At 35.7% G+C, this 12,298-nt stretch overlaps 1 protein-coding gene across 20 annotated transcripts in view; it reads right to left on the bottom strand.

Annotated features, from left to right (window-relative positions):
* FAM120B (family with sequence similarity 120 member B) overlaps positions 1 to 12,298 on the bottom strand; it is a 203,219-nt gene that overhangs the window by 140,841 nt on the left and 50,080 nt on the right. For all 20 annotated transcript variants that reach the window (XR_013174402.1, XM_077157957.1, XM_077157954.1 and 17 more), the window contains one exon: positions 2,831 to 2,932. Coding sequence is in view for 19 of the 20 variants with exons in the window: in XM_077157957.1 (XP_077014072.1) it covers positions 2,831 to 2,932 (102 nt within the window). In the remaining variant the exon portion in view is untranslated. The remainder of the gene's footprint in view (positions 1 to 2,830; positions 2,933 to 12,298) is intronic.

Raw genomic sequence — 12,298 nt, 5'->3', positions numbered from 1 at the left:
AACCTCTATTCACCATTCACGGACACCTTAGAAAGCCATTAAGATTTGACAAGATTTCATTGTCCTGTACACATCAAGTGTCAGGATGAAAACCTTCAACAGTATATGTAAGTGGAAACTGGACCAAGAAAACGTCACTAAAATTGTTTACTAGTAAATGACAGAATGAATGAATAAAATGTAGTAACTTTTTTTGTGTGAAATATATCACTTCACCTCGTTTCATTTTTATAAAATAAGTCTCTTTAGATACTCTGCACGTTTCTGGTGAGTCAAATGCCCTCATGCAGCCAAGAAATACTAAGTTTACTTCCTGTTTCTTAAATGAAACAACACTTAAAAAATATCATTCTAGATAGATAAATTACCAATTACATGTGTGAAATTAGCTTTCCTAGACTTCTAAAAGAAGGATATATTGTGATAACTAAGAAATGACAAGAAGAGAAAAAAAAATCACCTGTATTTTGTTTAGAGAAGCATTTTCAATTTCTAAAGATAGAAAAGGCTATTTCAAATAGCCTTTTGTTCGATCCATTCATTCCCATGGAATGCAGAATGTTAATACAGTGGGAAGAAGGGTGAGAGGTGGGGCCCATGTGTGTTGAGAGTAAATAAACAAGCATATATACAACACAAGGATTCTTTAGGAGTTGTGTTTGGATAAATAAAGCTAAATTTCAAAGCGTACCTTTCTTGTGTTATCGGAAACATAATCGTTCATGATCTATCGTAAGATAAATAAAATGTAATATTCATGTGAATTTGTGTGTGTATGTATATCTCATATACACACTATCTATTTATAAAAGGATGGTGCACACAGATGGGAATCTATGCACATAAGTAAGCTACCTGAAATAAAAAGAAAAAAGATCTGTGATTTCTTTTATCTCTACCATTCAAGAAGGCAAATGCTAAATCATATGTGCTGTTAGAGGAAAGAGTCAAAAAAAGAAGTAACATTTCTAGCTACTATATTGGGAAACTCATTGAAAAATTTAGCATTTATGAGATCAACCTAACTAAAATGCTCTCAGAAGTACATGTAAAAGCAGAAATGGGTATGCTGATGGTAATGCTGAACTCTAGGATGACCCCTTGGAAACAACTACTTCTTGGAAACAAATGACTAGTTATGCAACAATAATATCCAGCACGCAGGTTTCAGATGCTCCTGACAAAGGTAGAAGCAGAGCATCCATCAGCTGTATTCTGTTGTTTTCAATAGTGATTTTTTTTTCAGCAATGGAGAATATTTATAACAGGAAATAGGATGCTTGAGCTTCTATTTTAGTTTTAAAACCATTAGGCATCTTTCTTCATGGACAGAGAAAAATATTTAAATTTTAAAATATTGTCATTTATATCATTAACATAAGCAAAAACAATGAGATTTATTCATCTAAATCATCTGCAATAAAAATTCAAAATCACATTTTTAGTTTATTAGAAATGAAAGATGCCTGTCTTTCAAAGTTCATTCCAGAAGCAGAGTTCTGTGATGTGTTTGATGTAGTGTTGTAATGTACAAGCTCTGCAGTTCTATTAAGGCCAAATAGAATGTTTTCATAAACCAGCAGTAGTATCTCTGATAATTATGCCACATCTAGAGCTTACTAAAACATTTTTATATGGAGTGATCTTAAAAATTAATTGACGACTTGATGGATAGTCAAATATTCCCTTTAACTCAAACCATGAAGAGAACGATAATAATGCTTTTCTATATTACTTTTAGAAAGATATTTTAAGGTAGAAATTTCATACATTATATTTTTGAAAATTACTTTGGCTATCGTTTAAAAACACTTCTTGCTGTAAAAATAAATGTCAATGCATCTTATTTGTGTGACAACTACTTTTTTTGTTTGAGTCTCTCGATCGACACACAAAAAAAGAACCATTCCCTATAATAACTTTTTTCAACTCTCTCCCAATACAATTCCATTTATTAAAAAAAACACTTTGCAGTATTCAAAATCCTTATTTGGTAAATTACAGACTCATGTGATGGAAAACAATAATGGCATGAGAGAATTTAACACATAAAAATGGAGTATCAAAATTTTAGAAAAATACTTGTTTCTTTAAAGAACGAAAAAGGGGCACTAAAAATAAACTCTAAAATTCATCCTTTTCTTTTAAAATTATCTATATGTAGAAAATTATTCCTTACAGTCATAAATTCTTGGCCTTTTTCAAATCCTAAGAACTCTTAAGAAGAAACGCTGCCAACTTTTTAGGTGAACTTTGTTTTTCGTTTCCTCCCTTGATGCTTTAATGAAAATAAAACTTGTTTTTCCAGTTTAAGTAGTTCTCTTTTATCTCTCCTTCAGCTCCAGAACTCATCAAAATACACTCTCAGTAGTATGGAGAGGATAAAAGTTGATTCTAGCAGAATACCAAGACCCCAATTTTGTTAATTCAATGGATATTTGCTGAGTGCCAACCAGGTTTCAGGTTCTGGGTATACAGCAGCAACGAGCTCAAACCCATGTAAATTCTGATGTTTGGGGCATGGGTCCTCTGACGTTTTTTTCTTCTCTTTCCATTGGTAAGGACCTTGAGGAGGGAGTGGAGGTATAAAATAAGAGCAAAGCAGAACAGCAGACTTGTTCAGGATAAATCCGCTACAATGTCCTTTGTTTTTTTTTGTTTGTTTGCTTGTTTTTAATACTAGATAAACATATTCATCTTAGGCTAAGGTTTGAAATGAAAATTAGTGAATATGTAATTCTGGAAAAAATGTTTCCCTAACTGATCCTTTTTGGACTTATAATACACAATAAGTAGATCAGTGTTTTTATTTAAATAAAGGCTGCTGTACCTGGAATGTCCATCTGAAGAGGCTTAACCAGATCCGGATGCTTCAGTGGGTTCCCTGAGTACACAAACCACTCCTTAACTGTGGAGCAGGCACCAGCACCATCTAAATAAAGACAGTTGGATCAATAAATGCACATGAATATTACCTTTTGTTCCCAGGTTAAGAGTGCAACAAACCTAACTTTGCCTGAGTTTAACCAATTCAAAATTCAAAAATGTAAGTGAGCTATCATAACCAACAGTTGTTTTCCTACCCTCAAATCTGGGGATCATTCATTCATTCCAAAAAGGATGAGGACCTCTAGATCTGACTAAAATCTAGAGGTCTGGGGAACAACAGGACTGTTGGGAAAAAAATCTAAAAAGCAAAGATGGCATAATCTAAGCAAGTCAACAGTTGAATGAGAGCACAGTTTATCAATTCAGTAATTACTAAAATGCCCTTCCTCCCTTTACTCCCCAGCCTTCATGCTTATTACAGGAAACATTTAGAGAAAATTGCTGAAGTATGACAGGTCTGTTTTAGTCTTAAACGTTATTTTAAGCAACTGTCAAAACTAATATTGAATAAAACTATTCCAAAAGCAGGTGGAAATAATGTAGAACAAATGTGCTTCTCTATGTTTTTAGATTCATAATTGCCATTAAAAATTCAGTTCAATTTCAATTATTTTACCTTACTCAGAGAAGCTGAAGTGAAATAAAGGCTTTCCTACTCAACATTCTTACTTAGCTTAATTTAAAGTTAGAGTGAAAATACAGAGGCCATCAAGTAAGAGCAGCCTGTTTTCTATTACTGCACGGGGCATTTACCTGCTTCCTCACCATATTTCCTTCCTTCCCTCTAGCTAAAGTAGAAAAAATGCCCACATCATCATCATCCTCTATGGTTCCATTTGATATCGGATTCCATCCTCTGCAACCGCTCTCTATTCACTAGCCTCCTCCTTCCTCTTTTAAGCCTCTTCTGCAGTGGATTACTTCATTTAAACATGTTCAAGCCTTTCTTAAAACAAACAAACAAACAACAACAACAAAAAAACAGACTCTCCTTTGACTCCATAGCCCTTTCTCTCCTCCGCTGCTGTCCATCTTGCTAAAAGAGTAGTTTCACTACCTCACTCGCTCATTAACTCTCTGTAGTCTGGCTTCGGTCCACATTACTCCACTGAAACGGCTTTGCCAAGGAAAGCTAGCAATAACCTCTTGGTTGATAAACCAAAGGAATATTTTCAGCCATATCATATTTTTAATCTCAGTTATATCTAATACTGTTGACCACACATCCTCCTTATTAAAATTTTTTACTTCCCTAGGATTCTGTTGCATCTCCGTCTCCTGGTTTCTTTCCTACCTCTTAGTATCCTCCTTAATTCCTTTGACAAGTTAGTTTTTCTGCCCATCCCTTAAATGCTCAGAGCTCTGCCTGAGACCCTCTTCTCCAGCTACAATCTATGTATGCTACACATCCACTCCCAAGGCTTCAACTACCACACTTACACTGATGACTTTCATGTCTCTATGTCTAGCCCAGATCTGTCCTGAGCCCCAGGCATCCGTACTAGGAAGATGACAACAACAGCTAAAACTTAGTGTTTACTACCATGCATGCTAGACAGTTACCATGCATTTTTTTAATTTAACCTTACAACAACTTTATAGGTAAATAGTATTATCATCCCCATGCTACAGAAAAGGATACAAAGGTTCAGAGAGGGACTGACTTCAGGACCCATGCTCCCGACCATTAAGTACTCTCCCAGACAGGCACCATGAATTCAACATGCCTAAGGCAAAAGTTACCATCTTCTAACCCAAACTCCTTTTTCCTATCATATTCCCTATCTTATTGAATGATACTTTGAACTTCCTGGGTATCCAAATTAAAACATTTTTCACTGCCCTTTCCCTCACCCTTCAAATCAAGTCCTACAAATGGAAATATTTCTGCAATTCTCTTCATCCCCATTACTACCACCATAGTTCTGGACATGATTATGTTTTGCCTGGGTTAGTTAGAACAGTCTCCAAACCACTCTTTCAGACTCAGTCTTATCCCCATCCAATGCATTCACTGCACTGCAAATGGAAGGTTTTGCTTAGAATGAAAATTTCATCAGGTTATTCCCTAACAAAAATCCTCCAGTAGCGCTCCCAAAGCCCCCAGGATAAAAGTCAAAACACAAGATAGCAAAAGTCCCTCACAATTTGGCAGTTGCTTCCTTTCTAGCTCTATCCCTCACTCTCCTCTATCTTGATAATTCCCATACTTAAGCAAAGATCAGAATCACCTGGAAGTCATGTGAAAGCACTGAGTTCTGGTCCCACTCCCATAGCAGAACTGGGGTGGGACTTAACAATTTGCATTTCTAACAAGTTCTCAGGTAATGCTGAGTCTGCTGGTCTGGGTACCACAGTTTGAGAACAAGCCTTTCATTCACACTTCAGGGTCCAGTTTGTCACACCTTTTCATACCTCCATGTTTGTATATGGTGTCTTTTGCTACAAAACTCTTTTCTGTCTACCCAGGTCCCCCAACACATACACCTTTCACTCTGTGGCTCCCCTTCCTTGATCTTCACTTAGTCAATTTTGCTCTTCCTTTATATTGCAGCTTAGGTATCAATTCCTCAAAGACGGGGACCAATGCTCTTCTTGAGTATTCCCAAAGCATCCTACACCTATCACGGAACTTTCGCTAGAGTAGTGAAAACCAACCCCTCTTAACTGGGAGCTCCTCAATAGCAAGAACTGAGTCTTCTTCATATTGTAGCTCCAGTTTCTAGCATAGAGCACATAGCAGAAACTCGTTAAATAAGTTAAATGAACAAATTCAATTCAGCCTTCTAAATTCACACATGTAAAAAAAAAAAGTCTGAGGAAAAGTGTTCTCATAATTGAAAAACCAACCTTTTTTTCCTATGAAATCCTCCTGGCCTAGGCTTTCATTACATTAAAAAACAGTCAACTCAGGGAAATTTAGGTTGTATATAAGTTACCATACACACACACACACAAACAAATCATAGGCCTGTACAACACAAAGAGTGAACCCTAATGTAAACAGTGGGCTAAAGGTAACAGCATGATTACAATAATTGTTTCATCAACTGTAACAGAAGTACCACACCAATGAAAAAGGTTAAGAAAACTGCATGTGAGAAGGGGTGTTATAACGCAACTGTATACTTTCTGCGTGATTTTTCTATAAACCCACAACAGCTCTAATAAGAAAAAATGTCAACTCTGAACGATATCCTAAATTGCTGTTTCAGAAAGAAGTTATCAAAATATTAATATTATCAGGCTTTAGTAACTCATTGGATAAGAACATTCACAACTGCCATCACTTAGTTTATCAAAAGTCTCCTTGGGAAATCACAAACATGTTTACAAAGCCATATTTTATACCATCAATGCAGAAGTGATATTTCATCCCAATCTGTCCACAACACAGAAGTTTAAAGTTGACTGCCAAACCAGTTTTAATTCTAAATAACTTATTCAGAGAAAATATAGTTTCATGATGGGCATTGATGTCCTTTATTTTAAAACCAGGTAGATTTTCTATTATTTCCTTTTTTGAACAAAAATTCCAAGATGCCATACAATTTAGTCAGTTTTTCAGCTATAATTCAGGATGAAATAGAATACCTAGAACAGTTTAAAGAATCTATAAAACCATGATTCTGCACAAGACTCAGCAAGCAAAACAAGACTGAAGATAAGCATGAAAGCCAAATTTCCTCATTCCTCCATGAAAGAGAATTTGGAACCAAGTAGGGTTAATATCCATATTAACTACAAAGAACACTCAATCCCCATGATTTGGGATTTCATATTGTGAATTCACTTACTCGCTAAAATTTATTTATAATCCCCAAATCAATTCTTGTTGTAATTTTGCAGTCATTCATAGATGTGTAAAAAATCTGCCATCACCCAACCTACACAATCCCGGTCAAACAAGGCAATGCTCTGCCTTCTTGTTTCAGTTTTCAGGTTGTAAACAAGTGTCCTTTTAGTGGGATGTTTAGCACCACATTTTTCTTTTTTTTTTTTTTTTTGGCAATTTCACTTTTAAAATAACCCCCAAGTGCAGTGCTGAAGGGTTGTCTAGGGGTCCTAAATATAAGGAGGCTGTGAGGAATGTCTTTTAGAGAAAATACACATGTATTTGGGTGTATGTTATAGTGCTATTGGCTATGAGTTCAATGTTGATGAACTAACCATAGTTTTAAAGGCATTTTACATGGAAACATACATAAAACAAGAGACCAGCTCTGTAAGAAATACTAAAGGGAGCACTAGAGACAGATATGAAGACAGAAGAGAGAGGTGTGGAGAAGAGGGTAGAAAGGAAGACTATATTGTAAAGGTAAAAAGAAGGAAAATTAGAGATGACATATAAAATCCAGAAGGCAAAATAGCAGAAGAAAGTACTACCCATGCAGTAATAACACTGAATGTTAAGGCATTAAACTCCCCAATCAAAAGACATAAACTGGCAGAATGGATTACAAAAGAGGACCCATCTATATGCTGTCTCTACTCAAAGGACATGAGGGCAAGGACACAAACGTACATTTGCACACCAATGTTTATAGCAACATTATTTACAATTACCAAGAGACAGAAGCAGCCAAAATGTCCATAACAGACGGTTGGCTAAACAAACTATGGCATATACATAAGTGGAATATTATGCAGCTGTAAGAGAGAATAAAGTTATGAAGTATGTAACAACATGAATGGACCTTAAAGACATTATGCTGAGTGTGATTAGCCAGAAACAAAAGGACAAATACTGTATGGTCTCACTGATATGAACTGACATTAGTGAACAAACTTGGAATATTTCTTGGTAACAGAGACCATCAGGAGATAGAAATAGGGCAAGTATTGGGTAATTGGAGCTGAAGGGATACAGATTGTGCAACAAGACTGAATATAAAAACTCAGAAATGGACAGCACATTATTACCTAACTGTAATACAATTATGTTAAAACACTGAATGAAGCTGAATGTGAGAATGATAGAGGGAGGAGGGGTGGGGGCATAAATGAAATCAGAAAGAAAGATAGATGTTAAAGACTGAGATAGTATAATCTAGGAATGCCTAGAGTGTATAATGATAGTGACTAAATGTACAAATTTTAAAAATGCTTGTGCATGAAAAAGAACAAAGGAATGTCATTATTGCAAGGTGCTGAAAATAGATGGTAATTAATATTTTAAAATGTCACCTTATGTGTGAGACTAAAGCAAAAAATGTTTATGTGGTACAAAATTTATATTTTGACTACTGCATTTCCTAATATAACTTATGTAGATAGTTTGAACACCATAAGTACTTGGAATCTCAGGTAGGACATGAGACTTTGTTGGTTTGTCCAGAGTGATATCCCAATGAATCCCAGAGCGATTCGATCAGTGAGTGGAAAAGTATTTGCAAAGCCCCCTTCGGGGAATGGTGAGAATGGGGAGAAATTCAACTTCCCCAAGCTGAATTCTTGATATTCTCACAAGCAGTGTGGGCAACCAAAGCTATAGGCTGAGTTCCCAGTCTTGGGGTTTGTTCATATGAAACTTAACCCCACAAAGGATAGGTCAAGTCTACTTAAAATTTAGGCCTAAGGGTCACGCTCAAGAGAACCTCTTTTGTTGCTCAGATGTGGACTCTCTCTCCAGCCAACACAACAAGCAGACTCACCAGCCTCCCCGTCTATTCACAGGGGTGTGAATCTTCCTGGCAACGTGGGACAGAAATCCTGGAATGAGCTGAGACTCATCATCAAGGGATTGAGAAAAATCCTAGAATGAGCTGAGACTCAGCATCAAGGGACAGAGAAAACCTTCTCAACCAAAAGGGGGAAGAGTGAAATGAGACAAAGTGTTAATGGCTGAGAGATTCCAGAGTCAAGAGGTTATCCTGGAGGTTATTCTTACACATTAAGCAGTTATCACCTTATTATTCAACATGTAGTGGAGAGGCTGGAGGGAATTGCCTGAAAATGTAGAGCTGTGTTCCAGTAGCCATGTTTCTTGATGATGACTGAATAATGATAAAGCTTTCACAATGTGACTGTGTGATTGTGAAAACCTTGTGTCTGATGCTCCTTTTATCTACCATGTCAACAGACAAGTAGAACATATGGAATAACAATAAATAATAGGGGGAAAAATATTAAAATAAATTTAGTTTGAAATGCTAGTGATAAATGAAAGTGAGGCGTAAGGGGTATGGTATGTATAATCTTTTTTCTTTTTCCTCTGTTATCGTTTTATTTCTTTTTCTGTTGTCTTTCTATTTCTTTTTCTGAATTGGTGCAAATGTTCTAAGAAATGATGAATATGCAACTATGTGATGATATTGAGAATTACTGATTATATATGTAGAACGGAATGATGTGTTGTTTGTTCTTAATTTTTTAAATTAATAAATAAATTAATTTTTAAAAATGCCTGATATATCAAGAAAAAAGAAGAGGAAATTAAGTCTGGCAATTCCTAAAAGAAAAGGCTGACTTTTCTCATTGGAGCTTTCACCTTGGGGGGCTCTAAATTCAAAGGAGCAAAGTAAAATTTCACTGAAGTAGACAAACACAGCAGATTCAAAGAAACAAAATAAGATATTGCCTAGATGAACTTTATTCTGAGGGCTCTGAGAAAAGAACAGTCATATTTGATATCACTATTCAAAAAACTGAAATCCAGTAGCATTTTGAAGAGTATATTAAGTACAGTTTATATTTTTAATTACTTATTTCAATATTAAAATAAACAAAAAGTTATTTATTTGAATGAAACTAAATCCTTAATGAGAGGAAAGCCTTTTGCTAGTTTTACTTTGTACTTCTTGCCTAGGACATTTTACAATGAAAGTAGAAAAATTACATAATCAAACTTGGTTTTTTGCTATCCCCAAAGGGCACATTCCACTTTGTAAAAGCTTCTGTATATAACTAAGACTTTTTCCCCACTGGGAGCAAAATCATGGAACTGTCTATACTTCCAAACACTCTTCCATAAAACCTCTGACACGATTATGCAAATACCCTAGTTAACAAAAGTGTCTGTTCAAGTAGGAAGGCTACATGTGAGTATGTACCTGGTGGGGGGCTGGCACTGCACAGGGAAGGGAATGATGAGATGCAATCTTGAATTTAACCTCTCAATTACTGGGATTTTAAAATTTGATAACTATCTTCCAGACTTAAAAATATATATCTTGTCTGTATGGTTCTGCAATATTTGTATACCACTGCTTTATTTTAGAATTGTGTGTGGCATCAGTTCTTAAAAAACAGAAAAGCTCCCCAAATATTCTTCTTTGTATACACATTTGGAAAAAAAAAAAAAAGTCACCCTTTAAGTAAATACATAGGGTTTTAATGAATCTATGGCCTTGAGGCAGCTTTGTAAAATATTAAACCAACTGGGCTGGTGACTGTTTACCCAGAAGGCTGATGACTATCCCCATCACAATTCTACTTGCTTCCTCCAAATCATCAGTGGGATCTTCTAGAATTCATGCTAGATGAGAGTGAGAGAAAGACAAGAAAAGGGCCATTAACCTTAAAGGAACTGCAGCCACTGTAAAAGACTGCCCACTTCTAGGTACATTTTCTCTAAACACTAGTGAGACCTAAAGGAGAACTGAGTTCACTTTTGACCTTCCTGAATCTCTTCTATTTCCTCAAATCTATAGTTTCACAAAATGATTTAAGCTAAGAACATGAGACTAAGAAACAGAGCTAGAAGCCAGGAACTGGGCTGAGGACACGTACAATTTCAACGTTTCTTTATGTGTAATTTCACAGTTTCTTTTCCCCTTTTAGATCACCAAGCCATCTAGTACAGCTAAATACCATACTCAGCTATATAAAACACACACAGGAATGACAGAACCAATCACCCCTGAAAGAGGTATCTTCTGATATAATTAAATGAACTGATGTGTCTAATCTATCAGTTACCCAAAATACACAGTTAGGGATTTTGATGTATCAACATATCAATTCAGTACCTGTGACTTAAAATCTTTTGGCTCAGAGATCATTGTACAAATTTAAAAGACTGGCTCTAGGGTTTAGAGTCTATAAGGGATCTTTGATTTAAATCTCACCTTAAATTAGTGAGCTCCCAACTCTTAGCTGTACTTGAAGACAACTGTTTAGCTAATGGGATTTGAGAAACAAAGATATTTCTCCTACCTATGTCTTAAATTCAGCCATTAGAGTTATTCTTTTCTAAGGAATGCCTTACTAAATGCAAATATTCCAGAAAAGTTAGTATTTTAAACCTTTCCTCTATAAACATACAAAGATCACTTAACTCACACCAAGAAATCTGCTAGGTACAGCAAATATCACTATGAATATTTCCTAGCAGCTAGCTTACAGCCCAGTAGGGAAGAAACATATTAGACAAATAACCATACAAATAAACATATAATTACACATTGTTACAAGTCTAAGAATGGAAAGCATAGGGTGCTTTGAGAGAGGTATTTACTAGGAACTAAGGGGCAAATGTGGGGAAATTAGCTTTAAGGTGAGACTTGAGAGACGAAGAAAATTAATCAAGTATATGCCTAGAGGTTAGAAGAGTAGCCTGGGACAGAAACACAAATTTGGTATTTGTAACATAGATACAGTTTAAGCAAGGCAAGTGAATAAGATAGCGTGGATGTAAGAGAGCCCAAGACCGAGCTCTTAGGAACTACAACATGTAAAGGACAGTAGAGAACATGTAGGAGCTGGTGAAAGTTGAAGAAGCCTAGGACCAAAGGGAAGAAAATCAGGAGAGTGTGAAGTCACACAGAAGCCAAAAAATTTCAGTATGAATTTTATTGTCAGGTAAAGGCTAGCAAAGATGAGCAGAGCTGCTTTAATAAAGAAAAAAGCGGTACATTCAGTAGGGGGCACTCAGAAAAGCAGGTCTAGATGGAAAGAAGGAAATTTTTTTCAACTGAAAAATTAGGTTGACAAATTTTCCCATTATGCAGAACAAAAAAGCAAAAACAAGAACTAAAAAATGAAGAAACATAGCCTATCAATCAAGGTTAAGTTCAACATCCATCTAGTAGCAGCTCTAATAATAGAAATCACAGGATATAAAGAGAAGGAAAATTTCTAAACATAAAGGATAAAGAGAATATCTCAAAAGTTTCCAATAGAAAAAAAAGTGACCAAAAAAGGAACATAAATTAATCTAGTGCTAGACTTCATCAGCTGCACTTGATGCTAGTTTCATGGAACAATGACTAGAAATCCTGTGACAGAATTCTCTTGGCCAGGATGGAGTAGTGCTAACAGATTAGCCTTCTTACTGCAACTATAAAGCTGAAAAACTTTTGAAGGACTGCATTCAAATGCTGGATGATGGGCAGTGCAGGATTATGATCCCAGAGAGAAGGAAAACAATCTAAAACCCATAATCACTCCAACTTTTTCACCAGAGGCA

This window comes from Tamandua tetradactyla, chromosome 4, assembly GCF_023851605.1.
Source record: "Tamandua tetradactyla isolate mTamTet1 chromosome 4, mTamTet1.pri, whole genome shotgun sequence".
Taxonomy (NCBI): Eukaryota; Metazoa; Chordata; class Mammalia; order Pilosa; family Myrmecophagidae; genus Tamandua; species Tamandua tetradactyla.
Note: the sequence above shows the minus strand (reverse complement) of the source record. Positions and strands in the feature narration are given on the sequence as shown.